The sequence below is a fragment of the Lutra lutra genome, chromosome X (assembly GCF_902655055.1).
Source record: "Lutra lutra chromosome X, mLutLut1.2, whole genome shotgun sequence".
NCBI lineage: Eukaryota > Metazoa > Chordata > Mammalia > Carnivora > Mustelidae > Lutra > Lutra lutra.
This window is the reverse complement of record NC_062296.1, coordinates 80,489,342-80,504,079: the sequence shown is the minus strand read 5'-3', so window position 1 is coordinate 80,504,079 and position 14,738 is coordinate 80,489,342. Positions and strand designations below refer to the sequence as shown.

The following is a 14,738-nucleotide window of genomic DNA, read 5'->3' as shown; positions in this document are numbered from 1 at the left end:
AAATGGGCTATAAAAGATAAAGCCAGGGCTGGCTGGAAGAAAAACTGCCAAGGATTTAGTCTCTGTGAAATCCACCTACCTCTAATTTCCTCTTTCCTGCCTCCCCACCCCCCAGACTGAAGGGAAGCTGCTTCAGTACACAGTACACTATCCCGGAGGGGTCTGCATTTGTAAGAACACCCTCAAAGGCCAAAACCAAAGGGAATTTGGCTATAATTATGGGCAGAGTAGGCATTCTGGGGGGCTGCGGGAGCAGGCAGGGTATTCCTCGTGTCCTAGGACTCCTAGAGTATGACTCTCCTTGAGTCCAGGCCAGGAAACAGATACGCCATCATTCAGCTTTCCTTTAGGGTCACAGACTGACCTCTTCAACATAATTACCAGCTGTGAATCAGGTCTAGGCACAGCGAGGTGCTCCACGCTGGTAATCCCTGGGGGGCACCTCCAGCTATGCTGGCACTCATCTTCCTCTTGACTGACTGAATTTCAGGAAGGAGGCCCAGTTATGGTGTCCACAGTTGTCCCTGAAATCCAAAGAGCTCTTCAAAGATACTGCACACTTCCAATTTGGAATTTAGGGTGTAAGCATCTGCTAGAAATGTATGGCTTGAGAAACAAGAATCTGGCCTATCAGGAAGGATGGTGGGGGCCTTTAGAGGCAAGAACAACAATAACTAGCAACAAATTCTGAGTGATCAAGTGGAACAGATTCTTTCTTGGGGCCTCCTCTTCTTGCCTCTGCGAGTGTCTACATGCATACCCCTGTAGCGAGAGAAAAGAAGGAAAGGTATAGTTTCCAAAAAGCCCCTAAGAATAAAAGGAAAATTCTCTCTGGAGCTGCCCCGAGAAACAACATCATATGCAAAGAGAGTCAGGACTCAATAAAAATGATCAAACTGTAGAAGGACAAGGCATTTAAAATGCAGCAACAGAACTCAGGAGACAAGCTCACAGTCTATTTCCAACTTTCCTTGAGTCTGATTATTTTCATTCTGGAATGAATGTTAATTCCAATTCCTTTCCTCACTTAGCCTCTAAGACTACTCCAACAACATTGTAAGAAATGGGATTCTTAGGGTATTTTTCAACAAGAGTCAGAATCAGATAATGTCATAAAACATCACATTGACTTAGATTTAATTTAAATTCTACTATATGACTAATTGTAATCCTGCTATACGCATTCTTATATTCTTAACATATTTAATGACTCAGTACTAAAGCCCTGTTTTAAAACATTTTTCTTGTTTCTAGCATATAAACACTGTTTAAAAAAAAAAAAACCACTCCATTTGCCATTTTCAGTGAAACTTTAAAGTGTGTTTTAAGTCCAAGAGAACTTAGTCTACGTGGCCGCAGATGAAATGATCAGTATTGTCTGCCCAGGGTGCACTTGCCTTGGAGGGATTAATCCTCTTTTTACTCTCATTGTCCTGGAACAAAGGTCAGTCAGTCCTTCCTGAGAACAATGTGGAAACAGACTTAATAAATAGTCTTCCCTTCGGAGACTAGACATTGACTTTCTAAAACATAATTAACAGGATGCCAGTCAATGAGTGCACTTTTGGCTGCATGTCTGGGGAGTTCAGGTGCCTCCAATTTAGGGGGCCACAGTGCTAGTTATCAGGTTGACAGTCCCAACCTGCCCTCTCAAAGTGGCTGCAAAATGATGCCTAGTAAATTCAGATAAATGCCAAATCCTTCGGAGAAAACAGGCCTGTATCACGACTACAAAATGGACATTCAGGTGTGAGAGCGAACAAGACTTCACAATAAGGACGTAAATGCCACCCTGGGCATGAGGGAAGGTGTTCACCCAGTTACTGAACACACAAGAGAACAGTGACTCACTTCACTCAGCACTATGCTCGGCCAGAGATTTTTAATTCCTCTTTAAAAACAAAACTATTGTACCAGCGGGTAAAGATTTTATTCTTCTCAATAATGGGATTGAATATGCCAAGGCATAGAAGCAGAAAATTAGATCTGCTGATCCTAGTGCCAAGATAGGGGTGACTGAAAGCTACAACAGGTCACTTCCGGTGGCTTTTCAGTGTCGCGAGGGCCTGGAAACCCAGGGAGAACCATTGGGAGAGGGTCTACCTCCAACCAGGAGAGGTGGGGGAAGGCAAGCTAGATCCAGCCTCAAGCAGGAGAATGGAATAAAAACATGGGCATTTTCCATACCTCTGCTATTCCCGTGCTTCTAGAGTACTAACCAAGGAGGCCAAGGCACTAAGTAGTTAAGGAAAAGGTTATTGATCTGGGTCTCTTCCTCAGAGGCTATTGCCAAATAGTGCAGAGAAGCCAGCAGGGTCAGCCCCTGCTTGATACGTCATCTACGAACAAGCAAAATTGGTCAAACAGGTCCCTGAAGACAAAACGCAAGCTATACACCTAGAAGCAGAAATTTAATTTTTATCAGTGGCAGGGAGAGCTCATGTGAACCGTGTTGCAGTTTCTATCTTTCCTATTCACTCAAATTCAGTGCTACTTATTGTGCTTCCCTCTGTGTCTCAGATTTATTGTTCCCTGGACTGATACTTGGGGGTGGGGGTGGGGGAAAGAGGCTGTGATTTAGGTTCCTGTCAAGACTCAAATTAAATATAGTGCCTCTTTCTCTCCCTAACGCCCTCCATTTGGCCAAACATAGATGAGATGATGAGACATTAACTCAGAACCCTCTGCCCACAGCCTTCCTCTGTGCTGACCTCCAGCCAGACTTATGGGGATGCCAAGCCAACTGATGAGTGGCCAGGAGCTTTCTCTGGAGTGTTCCACCGAGCAAGGGAAACAAAAACTCTGCAAGCTGCCCCAACAGCCCTAACCTCTCGCTGTATATAAACCCCAAGAGACAGATGCCAGTCTACTCGGCTTTCCATAGGCAAAAGTCTAGCCCACATTCTTGAGCCAGAAGGGAGCAATGGAGATCTTAGCTCCTCGATCTTCTCTTTCACTTGCCATTAACATTTAGGATTCACTAAAAGACAGGGCTCTCTTCCATGGGAGAAATTCTTGGCATTCACAATCTGTCACCACCAAGGCTGGTTTTGACCCGGTAGTTGCCCATGACCAAGTCGGTTCCTCTCTTGGAAGAGTAGTTAGTCTTTTCAATTTTTTGATCTGGTCTTTTTCTGCCCCCTCAGGTCATGGATTGTATGGGACTTTTGAAATGTTATCCTCCTGGAGGAAAACTAGAGAAGACCAACATGTTAAAGAGAGAACTGCAGCAGTCTATGCAGACTCCATGCTCTCCTTTTCTCTCACCACTGCCATGTACCTGGTCACCTTCGGCATAGGGGCCAGCCCTTTCACGAACATTGAGGCAGCCAGGATTTTCTGCTGCAATTCCTGTATTGCAATCTTCTTCAACTACCTCTATGTACTCTCGTTTTATGGTTCCAGCCTGGTATTCACTGGCTACATAGAAAACAATTACCAGCATAGTATCTTCTGTAGGAAAGTCCCAAAGCCCGAGGCATTGCAGGAGAAGCCGGCATGGTACAGGTTTCTCCTGACAGCCAGATTCAGCGAGGACACAACTGACGGCGAGGAAGCGAACACTTACGAGAGTCACCTATTGGTATGTTTCCTCAAACGCTATTACTGTGACTGGATAACCAACACCTATGTCAAGCCTTTTGTAGTTCTCTTTTACCTTATTTATATTTCCTTTGCCTTAATGGGCTATCTGCAGGTCAGTGAAGGGTCAGACCTTAGTAATATCGTAGCAACTGCGACGCAAACCATTGAGTACACTACTGCCCAGCAAAAGTACTTTAGTAACTACAGTCCGGTGATTGGGTTTTACATATACGAGTCCATAGAATACTGGAACACTAGTGTCCAAGAAGATGTGCTAGAATACACCAAGGGGTTCGTGCGGATATCCTGGTTTGAGAGCTATTTAAATTACCTTCGGAAACTCAATGTGTCCACTGGTTTGCCTAAGAAAAACTTCACAGACATGTTGAGGAATTCCTTCCTGAAAGCTCCCCAATTTTCACATTTTCAAGAGGACATCATCTTCTCTAAAAAGTACAATGATGAGGTTGATGTAGTGGCCTCCAGAATGTTTCTGGTGGCCAAGACCATGGAAACTAACAGAGAAGAACTCTATGATCTCCTGGAGACCCTCAGGAGACTTTCTGTCACCTCTAAGGTGAAGTTCATTGTCTTCAACCCATCCTTCGTGTATATGGATCGATATGCCTCCTCTCTGGGAGCCCCCCTGCACAACTCCTGCATCAGTGCTTTGTTCCTGCTCTTCTTCTCGGCATTCCTGGTGGCAGATTCTCTGATTAATGTCTGGCTCACTCTAACGGTTGTGTCCGTGGAGTTTGGAGTTATAGGTTTCATGACCTTATGGAAAGTAGAACTGGACTGCATTTCTGTGCTATGCTTAATTTATGGAATTAACTACACAATTGACAATTGTGCTCCACTGTTATCCACCTTTGTTCTGGGCAAGGATTTCACAAGAACTAAATGGGTAAAGAATGCCCTGGAAGTGCACGGGGTAGCGATTTTACAGAGCTACCTCTGCTATATCGTTGGTCTGATTCCTCTTGCAGCTGTGCCTTCAAATCTGACCTGTACACTGTTCAGGTGCTTGTTTTTAATAGCATTTGTCACCTTCTTTCACTGCTTTGCCATTTTACCTGTGATACTGACTTTCCTGCCACCCTCTAAGAAAAAAAGGAAAGAGAAGAAAAATCCTGAAAACCGGGAGGAAATCGAATGTGTGGAAATGGTGGATATTGACAGTACCCGAGTGGTTGACCAAATTACAACAGTGTGATAGAGTCTGCTTGTTATATTTTCACCCTAGGTCTTATCGAGAGCAAAGAGATTATGTTAATGAAACAAATTCAAAGTTGTTCTTTCTTTTTTAAGAAACAGACATTGCCAAAGTAAAGGACAAGGGGGGAAATGGGCATTGCATATTTTCAGTCTTTTAAACAAAAGGACTGCTACCAGAAAGAATTTACACACACATACACACACACAGACACATCTCTTAAACTAAGATCAAATAGAAGAAAGCTTATTAGCAAGCAGAATCCTATTTTATTCACACTGCAGATGTTGCTGGTATTGTGACAAAAACCTACTGATTGAAAGGTCAGCTGCCAAAGCAGAAATAGCTTTAAGCGTTGTTCAAACAATAAAGCTTCCAGAACTTCTGCAGAGCAGTAGCTCCGGGCAGAGTCTATGGTTTGAGGTCTTAGCTGTCTCATCTAGCTCCCCAGCACCCCAAGGAGATGCTTTCAAAAGTTCTAGCCAGCAAAAGCAAGCCACAACCTTGGAAGTGACCCATGGTAGAGTGGCCATCACCCATGGAATGAAATTGAGTGATTCCCAAATTCGCCCAGGTGAGGCAGTTTTGTTGTGCAGAATGAAGAAATCATAGCCCCCCATCAGCATACTTTGACCATGTGTATGATTTGGTGAATACACCTTTAAACCAATGACAGCTCCAGCACTGCGGAGTTGGAGCGATTCTATTTTGGAATATCTTGTTGCTTGTCACCAAATGGATCTGCTTTATTAGTTACAGCTCTTGGCAGGAGGCTCCGGGTACCCAAAGCTGCAGAGCCAAACCCAAATACCTGGCAAGATGAAGGAAAAGCAGGTGTCTACTTGAACCCAGAGGCAGTGTCTCCATTTTAACAAAAAATATGGCCAACTGGTACAGCTGTTTGTGGTCTGACCCTACATGCAGTGTTTGTGTGGCTGCCCAGAAGCAACATCTGCTTGTGCATAGCTGAGGAAGGAGAAACGAACCCTGAAATGGTCATCTGCCGTAACATTTCAAGTGGCAGGGCCAGTCTGCCTTCGCTATGAGACATGGCTGCTCAGAGACGCAGAGGAGAAAAGGAAGTTCTTTGGTGAGTGCTAAGTCCTGAAACTGAGAAGCTTCCTAGAAGTGCAGGCAGGGAGATGAAGGACTGAAGGCGAGACAGATGGAAATGACTGGAAGACGTAATCACCAATACACGTTTATCAGTGATGGTGGTCAAACGTTTCTGCTAAGCTGGCTGCACTTTCATCATCCTGGTGCCCCCCACCCCGCCCCCCACAAACCTTCGCTGGTGCCCGTCCAATGCACTGCGCGGCCCTTCTGTACATTAACGAGCCTAGATGTTTATACTGTTGGTCACAGTATTTACAGGCTCTAAACAGAAACAACTTTGACTGGAAGAGGCTGTGTATGTTGCCCCAGACCTCTGCATTTCTTTATGTCTATAAAAATGACGCTATTTCCTGGTCACATTTGAGGCAAATGTCTACAGTATTTTTCCCTTTTAGAGATGTAGCTTATTTAGACATCTATAGTGGGAAGCGCTTCCCAAAAGCACCTTTGCTCTCTGTACTGTGCAACTTCCCCATCCTCCGCACAGGAGGAAACTGAGACCTAGGAGAGTAAAGCGACTCAGCCAGGGTCACACCGCTAGAGGGTTTCCATCATTTTAGCATGCCTAAGACAGGGCAAACCACTTTAAGATTTTCCCTTAAGAGGGCTATTACTCCCTTCAAAGTACATTTCCAAGGAAAAGAACATAGGACTTTATTGGCCACATGGCAGATTTTTTTTTTTTAATGTCTGGGTAATGTTTGGGATTTTGGTTTGCCATTGTCTTTCCAAACAGCAAAAATGCCCAAATGATTCCAGTGTAAATGCACCAAGTGCAAACCTGTGCTTTCTATTTCCTGTACTGTCGTTCACTCAGTTCTCAATACGTAGCTAGTGCGTTACACATTTGTTCAGTCTCTCCTGCAGACACACTAAGCGATCATACCAACGTGTTATGCACTCAACTAGAAGATAATGAGCTTTAATCTGAGGACAAGTACAGTCCTCGAAAAAGGGCAAGTTCGCATAATAGATCTGCGATCAATTCTCTCTCCAAGGGGCCTGCAACTAGGCTATTATTTATAAAACACAGCTGAAGAGGGGATTGGTTTTATTCTTAAATCATATGTTGCTAAATCATTTTCTGAGCAGTGTGTTCTAAATCAGCCATTGATTTAGTGTCGGCCACGTGGAGCACCTCGGGTTAAAGCGACTCCACAAACACTGATACAATACACACACCAATTAAATGGATTTTGCTGAGAATTTAATCATTCAATTTGATCAACCAGAATGACTTGCTGTGGAACTTTGTTTTATGACAGATAGTAGTTTCCCAACTTGATTGAGTCTCTGTATACCTTGGAATATTGTATTTTTAGACGAAGGGCATTTTCAACCTTGTCAACTTCCCTTTTCAGCACTTGAAATCAAGGCTTATGGAATTCTGACTATGGAATGATTTTTTTTTTTACTAGGGGACTCTGCATGCCAAGATTTATTGTTTATTGTTAGATCATTATTATTTACTCGTTAATTATTATTATTTACTCATTAATGATTACTGTTCTGAAAGCATTGGGTTAGCCCCATCATGGAGAAGACACTTGAGAAGCAACTCCAAATCACATCCCCATAAAATTTAAGTCTTTATCTTTACTTCATGAAGTTTTTCTTTTTCAATTGCTATAAAGAGGGAAGGAACAAGCCTAGCAAACACTTGCAAAAGTTTTAGTTTCAATTAATTCCAACCAAGACATTAATGTTCACTTTACCAAAGAAACTTATTGGTTGGTTTTGAGTTGGTGTTTGTTTACCAAAGAAAATATTCCATTTGTCAAAAAAATTTCTCCTGGTCAACTAAAAAACTGTGATACTTGGGTGTTCTTGACCAGTCATAACGAAGAAAAGGAAAGGGTCAGGGTGATATTCCTTCATTGAATAGAACTCTGCAGAATATGTAAATTTACAAGAAGCTTGGGGTTTGCAACAAAGAAAATGATACTGAAACACGGCATTATTGTTTAGCCCCATACCAATGGTCCAACAAGTACCACGAGGGCTCCTTGTGCTAAAAGAAGGCCATTTTCTCCAAACCCTCATGAAACTCCCTCTTTATCGTTCCAGCTCCTAAGTTTTGGTTTGGTTTGGTTTTGGAGTTTTGGGTTTTGTTCTGCTTTGGTTTGGTTTGTAGTGTTTATTTGTGTTTCCTTGTTTTGCTCCCGTCTTTCCTACCATTTTTACCCCCTCAATCTTCACTCAGAAGAGAGATAATCAGATGCCATCCTCCATGGCTATGGTTATGTTTGCAAAATGCTGCTCTAAATGAGGCCCTTAATGACCCTGTTATTTTAACTAACCACCACCCAATTGTTCTAAGTGGCACTCCGGGACCCCAGTACCACTCTCCTCCAGCCCCAGCAGTGGAGCGTGGCTGTGTCTATCTCAAGAACAGGTGGGTTGGACAGCCACGCTGGGGGTGTGGCAGAGGCAGAGCCTCTTGAACACAAATGGTATCCTCCTCACAATGGCTTTATTCCTTTGGATCCTATTAAAGTAGCCCTGCAGCTTGTAATAGTGTTTGAACTCTGTGAATCTGTTTTCTCATCTGTAAAATGGGGATAATAACAGGAACTGTCTCTAAATTCAGCAGATACATACTGAGTGCCTAATACCACCCAGATACTATTCTAGAGACTGGGGATAGAGCAGTGAACAGATAAAGTAAACCTGCCCTCAGAGAGTCTACATTTGATTTACTGTGAGGGTCAAGGGAGATGATGTTGAGAAAGTGTTCATGGCAAGGGCTGGTGTAGAGAAGAAACTCAAGACATTATTTATAATTTCTCTGTCCCACACAGTAGCACTAGGGCCCATGATGTAAATAAAGCTCAGAGAAGTAAATTTTTGCAGATTTGGGCACAGAATTAGGGCTATATGAAGATGCAATTAGTTCTCCCGGTCATTTCAGGACATTCAAAATTTGGCTGGATCACCATTCAGTGGGGCAACTGTCAAAAGGACACAAGCTCTGGATATTGGGGTTGGATTGTAATCCTTTAAAAAAAATGGGATATAGGCACTTGGGGATGAGAGTCGGGAGGGAAGGCCACTTGCTATTTAATTACTATGCCTGACTCGATTGAAGATATTTGAACACTCCTGCTGGGAAATTTGCTTTTAAGTTTGTTCTCCACAAAAAGCACCAGGTATCTGAAGAAAAAGTTCCCATTTTTTAAAAGCATGGTAAAGCTGTGACACGGAGGAAAATATTAAATTAGTACTAGTGGATTCTCTGGCAAAGACCTGAGGATGGCTGCAGCCAGCACATGGCAGAGTTCCTCCCCGTGGTGGTTACAACTGTTGATTTCTGTTTCCTGCCAGTCCACGAGCAAGCAAACAGGAAAGTGAATGAGCTAGAATCCTTTCATCTGAATAGGCAGTGTCAGGATGTCTTCCCCAGTCTTGCCCCTCCCCTACCCCCCTTCTACCCAAGTGATCTGGTTGAAGTCCTCTTTGCTATCTACAAGGGTACCATGCAAGGAAGAGGAAAGTGAGGCAACTAGAGAGCTATGGCCTCTGTGCAGATTTTCAAGTCAGATTAAAATTAGCACCACAAGCAATCAGAAGAGCTTACTGGGTAGGGAAAGAAGGCTTCTTCTCAAAGTACAATAAAAGCAATGTATACCAAGGAGGCAGCCCACAGAGTAACCTTGGTGGAAGGAATGCTGTTGCTGTGGAATGTGCCAGCCTCTTCCCCCTCCACAATGTTGACACCAGTTGAATCACTGGATAGAATTACACTTACTCCCTCATTTTTCACCTGAGAAAACCGAAACCCAGAGAAGTGAAATGACGTGCACAGAGCTAGTTAGAAGCAGATACAGGACTATAATTCAAGTCTCCTAGCCTCAGTCCTTTTTCCATTCTGCCACTTTACTGCCAAATTCTATGTATCTAAATTATGGGGTCTTAACCTGGGGGCCATGAATGAGTTGGTGGGAGGGCAGGACCCTGAACTCCCTAAAATTAAATTATATGCAAAAATGTGTGTATATGTTTTAATATGTGCATTTTTCTTAAAAGGAGAGTTCATAGTTGTCATCAGATTCTAAAAGATGTCCGTGACCCAAAAAGGGTGAAGAACCACTGTCCTAAATTAATAAAGACCTCAATGGGAGTGTGATTCTGGTGTCCTCATTTTGGCTAATGGGCAATCAAGAGTTCCTCAACCACTTTTTCTCCAAGAAGCCAAAACTGCTTCCAAATATTGGTACCTTCATGCCCATCCAAGTGCCTACTTCCATTCATTTATTCTTCATTCATTCATCTGTTTATTTATTTTGCATATTTATGTTCCAGCAGCAGCTAAACATAATCTCCAGGGAAGAACTGGGGAAAGGACTCCTCTGCCTGTGCTCTTCTTGACAGAAAGAATACCAGGTTGCTACTACATTCTCACTATTGCAACAAAGTATATGTAGCCTCAAAATTACAGTAAGCACAGCCCACACACATACATATACAGAGGGGGCATCCAGCGAAGCCAACATATGAAAGTAGGTCCTGTCAATGAACCGGGGTCAGAAGAACCTACTTCCAAGTTATATAGGTACCAGCTGTGGGGCAGCAATATACCACATACTTAGAAGGGCTGATCCCAGGCAATTCTGAGATGTCTACACGAGGCATGCATGCACACACTTGGAGCAGCTGCCTCATCAACAAACAAGGAGAGCATGTGTCTCATTCATCACGATGTGTGTAGCAGGCAAATAGGAAATCATGGCCATGGACATATGGTTACATTTAAGGACAGGTGTGTCTTGGACACAGATAGGCAAATAGAAGCCCAGTTTTCTTGACTCCTAGCCATAAGCTAGATATAGTGTACATTGATGGAGGAAGCTGGAAAAGAAATGACTCTATTTGTACCTGTTGGTTGTACTTTCTCTGGTATAACTTGGGGCACAATGGAACATACCTGGGTTGTCCTAATGGCATTGCTTGGGGAATCACCACTTGGTCTTCCCTGAAGCACAAAGAAGGTAGCCAAACAGTCCATTTATATGACACCCTGCCCAGCCATGATAAGGGAAGCCTTCTAGGGAGATGGAAGAATATTCATTCCACTTTGTAGCATCTGATGTAAAGTTAGAAGACTTTATTCATTGAGATATCTAAAGTGCTTTGTTTACTTTCTACAAAATGGCAAAGACTCAGCCTATTTCCATTTTCCATCCCAGTTCATCATTGGGAAACCAGGATTCTCTTTGGCAAAACAATATACTTAATTTCCAGGGTGAGCCCTCAACATGTTTAACTCGGAATTTCCGATCTTTATTCTTTAATATCCTGCCAAAATTGACTCTGCATCCTGTCCAGAATCACCAAGTCAGATCTCATGATGCCTCCTAGGACCATGGATGACTACTCAAAACTGGTAATCATCTGTTGGGTCTGCTTCGTACACACACACGCACACACACACACACACACACACAGTGTGTGTACACTCAACACACCCATAACACATGTACAACACAAACACATATACATCCATGCACACACATAATGCATGCACACTGCCTTTTACAACATACCTGACACATCTTAAGATACATTAAAATGCTTTAGCAGCCCCAGCCCTGTGGTTCTGTGGTGCTTGGCAAGCCAAGGTCTTCAGCTATCTGCAGGAAACCATAAAAAAATTATCTTCCCATTCTAGTTGTTTCCTGTGCATGAGTATGTTTGAGACCAGCCATACAGTACACTTAAAAAAAGAAAACCAGGGAAGTGAATGTTTCTTAGAATTTACAAATTACTAACAGTTCTATAGCAGGAAACTGCTGATGGAATTCCCTAAGTCATAGGTGAGAACAGCAGAGACCCAAAACCACAGAGATTACTCCCAATGTCTGGAACTGTGGAAATTTATCTAAAATTTTTCTTTGTGATCAATACAAGGGGAAAAGGACTCGGGAGGAAAGAGGAAGGACATACCAGGTGATCACCCCATCTTAGCAATTCCCAAACTTAAGAAGGACTAGGAATTTTCCATTTATCCCTACCATTAGTTTGATAGGAAAGCCAGTACCTTTCATCCACTTCAAGGAAAGAAGGTGCCATCCAGGGAAACCTGGTAGTAGGAAACATCTGTTCGGGAGAAAAGTCACCAAAGTAACAAAACTATCCAAGACCAGACACTTACAGTGCACACATGCACACACTTGGGAAGTGGACATTAAGAAGAGCTGGGGAGCAGAACCCTAGCAGAGTTCCTAAAATTTAGACAGAATGTAGAAGGAAAAAAGTAGTGATTGGGAAGATGAAACAAATCAAATTTGTGCAGAAGGACTGAGAATATAAGCTGCAAATCATGGAGTTGTTCAGGAATCTCTGTAAGATAAAATATGGAGCCTGAATCTGTACTTTTTAAATAAAGTCAAAGGACTCCACATTTTCTTTTGCATTCACAGCCCATAATTTCTCTTTAGTAACTTGGTAAGGACACATTCAGGTTCTATTTCTATTGTCTATGATCCCATGTTCAACCACCCACTCCTGCTTGTGTATTCACACTCCAGCTTAGAGCCTGTGAGCAGAATTATTGAATGCCAGGCCCAAACAAGGAAAGTTACAGCTTTGGTTTAATAGCTCCTTGGTCAAATCTCTCTCACTTCTCTGAATGTGCAAATGTTTCAAAGCTGTAAAAAGTGTGTCTAGACACCCAATGCATTTAACTTTTTTAACATCAAAGATATCCCCTCCCAATAATTATTAACAATGACATAGTCATAACAGTTAAATTTCCTTTAGTCCAATTTTAGTGAGTGACAAAAAGGAAGCGAGTCCCTATCAAATATCTAGCGATGTTAGAAAAGATCCTCACCTTAGATATAAAATAGTTTAAGTGACAAAATGTGGTCCTTCTCTTATTGTCATCACTGATGAAAGAAGTTCCTGAAATTGTGTATTGTTTTGTACAGTTTTGAGCTAAATCACAATGAATTTTTAAGTTGTATCTATGGCGATTAGTCATAAGATCACATCTTGTCAGTCAGATTAATCACTAATACAACATTTGGTAATCTGATCTTTTTCTCCAAAAGCAACCCCCCAGCATTATGTTATGTTTCCCAGTTCTCTAGTTGTGTTTCTTCATACAGGGCAAGTAGGTGATTTGGGAAGTAATAACCTGTTTTTAAAAAGATTTTATTTATTTGAGACAGAGAGTGAGAGAGAATACAAGAGTAGGGTGAAGGGCACAGGGAGAAGCAGACTCGCCACTGAGCAGGGATCCCAATGCTGGGCTCTATCCCAGGACTCTGAGATCATGAGCTGAGCTGAAGGCAGCAGCTTAACCAACTGAGTCACCTAGGTGCCTCTAGTAACCTGTTTTTAAACTAAGAAAGAATATCCAAATCCTAGAGTACATAATCAGTTCAGGTTGGTCAGTTTTGAGAGAGATAAGCATCAAAACCTATTGGGAAAAATAGCACAGTGGCATCCCCACCTTGACAAAACATGGGTCACACCACCTTTGATCCATGACAGGCACACCCGCTTGGATGGAATCAATTGAAAACTTGCCTAGAAAAATTTCCCACAAAGAGTTAAAACACTTGTCTAATAAGGGACATTAATAAACTATACTTTTTACTTAAAGTCAAGATATTCTGAAGATGTTTAAGGAAAGTCAATGTAACAAGTGACCAGCTCTTCCAGGGAAAAAAATGATATCCTCTATTTTGTACCACTTGAGTCTCTCTGACGCCTAAAATATGTATTTACATCATCCCACAGCTACACAAAAACAAAATCAGCAGGGAAAACTGTCCCACTGACGATTGGCAATCCCACAGCTCCTCTCCATCTGACCAGCTTTCACCAGAGGGCAATATTTCAGGCTTACACATGGAAAGTATAGACTGCCAAAGCCCCTAAGCTACTTAGCATATTAAACCTTGAAAATGGCTCATGACAAATCATGGGAGTTCTTAGTTGACTGTCCTTTCATATTAAACTCCCATCTGCCAATGAAGCATCCTGTTTCTAATCTTGATCTCCAATTCCAAGTGTAAAGAAGATTTCATATTTATTGCTTTCACTTTTTCATACGTGTTTTTAATTCTCTGATAGACACACACCAAAGAATGAAATGGCAATGAGCCAGGGGAATATTTTCACTTTTGTTTTTTTCCTTTTCTTTCTTTTTTAGATCCCGATTATTTCAATACTCTTTAATAGCAACTAGTATGTGTTCTTTCTTGTTTTATCATTTTTTTCAAATGAACAGTCAAAAAGTTTATATAACTTAATGTCTTACAGATACAGGAGATAAAGATTTGTTTTTTTGGTTTGTTTAGCCAGCAGATGTCTTTTTATACAACTTTGTGTATTGACTTAAAGGTCACAATGTTACACCTCTGTCTCTAGAGAAAGAAAAACCCATTTCCTGGTCTTAGTTTAATATATGATCATAAACAGGACACAAAACTCATAGCAGGAAGCACTCTATATACCTACATGCCTGAGCTTAAAGGATGTCAGTAGAGGCCTAAGAAAATATGTTCAGCCTTTCCCTTCTGTAGCATTCTGGTTTTCTACAGGCATTTGGGGTTGAGGAGAGAGGAAATGCTGTATGTAATAGTTGTACGTCAACACTGGTGCATAGAGGGATGAGAAAACCCTGAAACAGGGGTAACAAGCAGTATATATGAACAGGGTGTCAAATCAATTGTTGGCGGGAGTAGCAAGTGGGTTTTCATTTTTTAGTTTATTTCACAGGGTTAACTAAATGGATGCATTTTGTCACTATGACAAAGTTTGAATCCAAAATTACATGTCACAGGTACCAAATTATGCTATTGACTTCCTA

The 14,738-nt window shown here is 42.0% G+C and overlaps 1 protein-coding gene across 1 annotated transcript in view; it reads left to right on the top strand.

Annotated features, from left to right (window-relative positions):
- PTCHD1 (patched domain containing 1) overlaps positions 1 to 7,953 on the top strand; it is a 56,046-nt gene extending 48,093 nt beyond the window's left edge. The window contains exon 5 of the mRNA XM_047716692.1: positions 3,147 to 7,953. Coding sequence (XP_047572648.1) covers positions 3,147 to 4,801 — 1,655 coding nt within the window. The 3' untranslated portion in view covers positions 4,802 to 7,953. The remainder of the gene's footprint in view (positions 1 to 3,146) is intronic.
- The last annotated feature ends 6,785 nt before the right edge of the window (positions 7,954 to 14,738 follow it).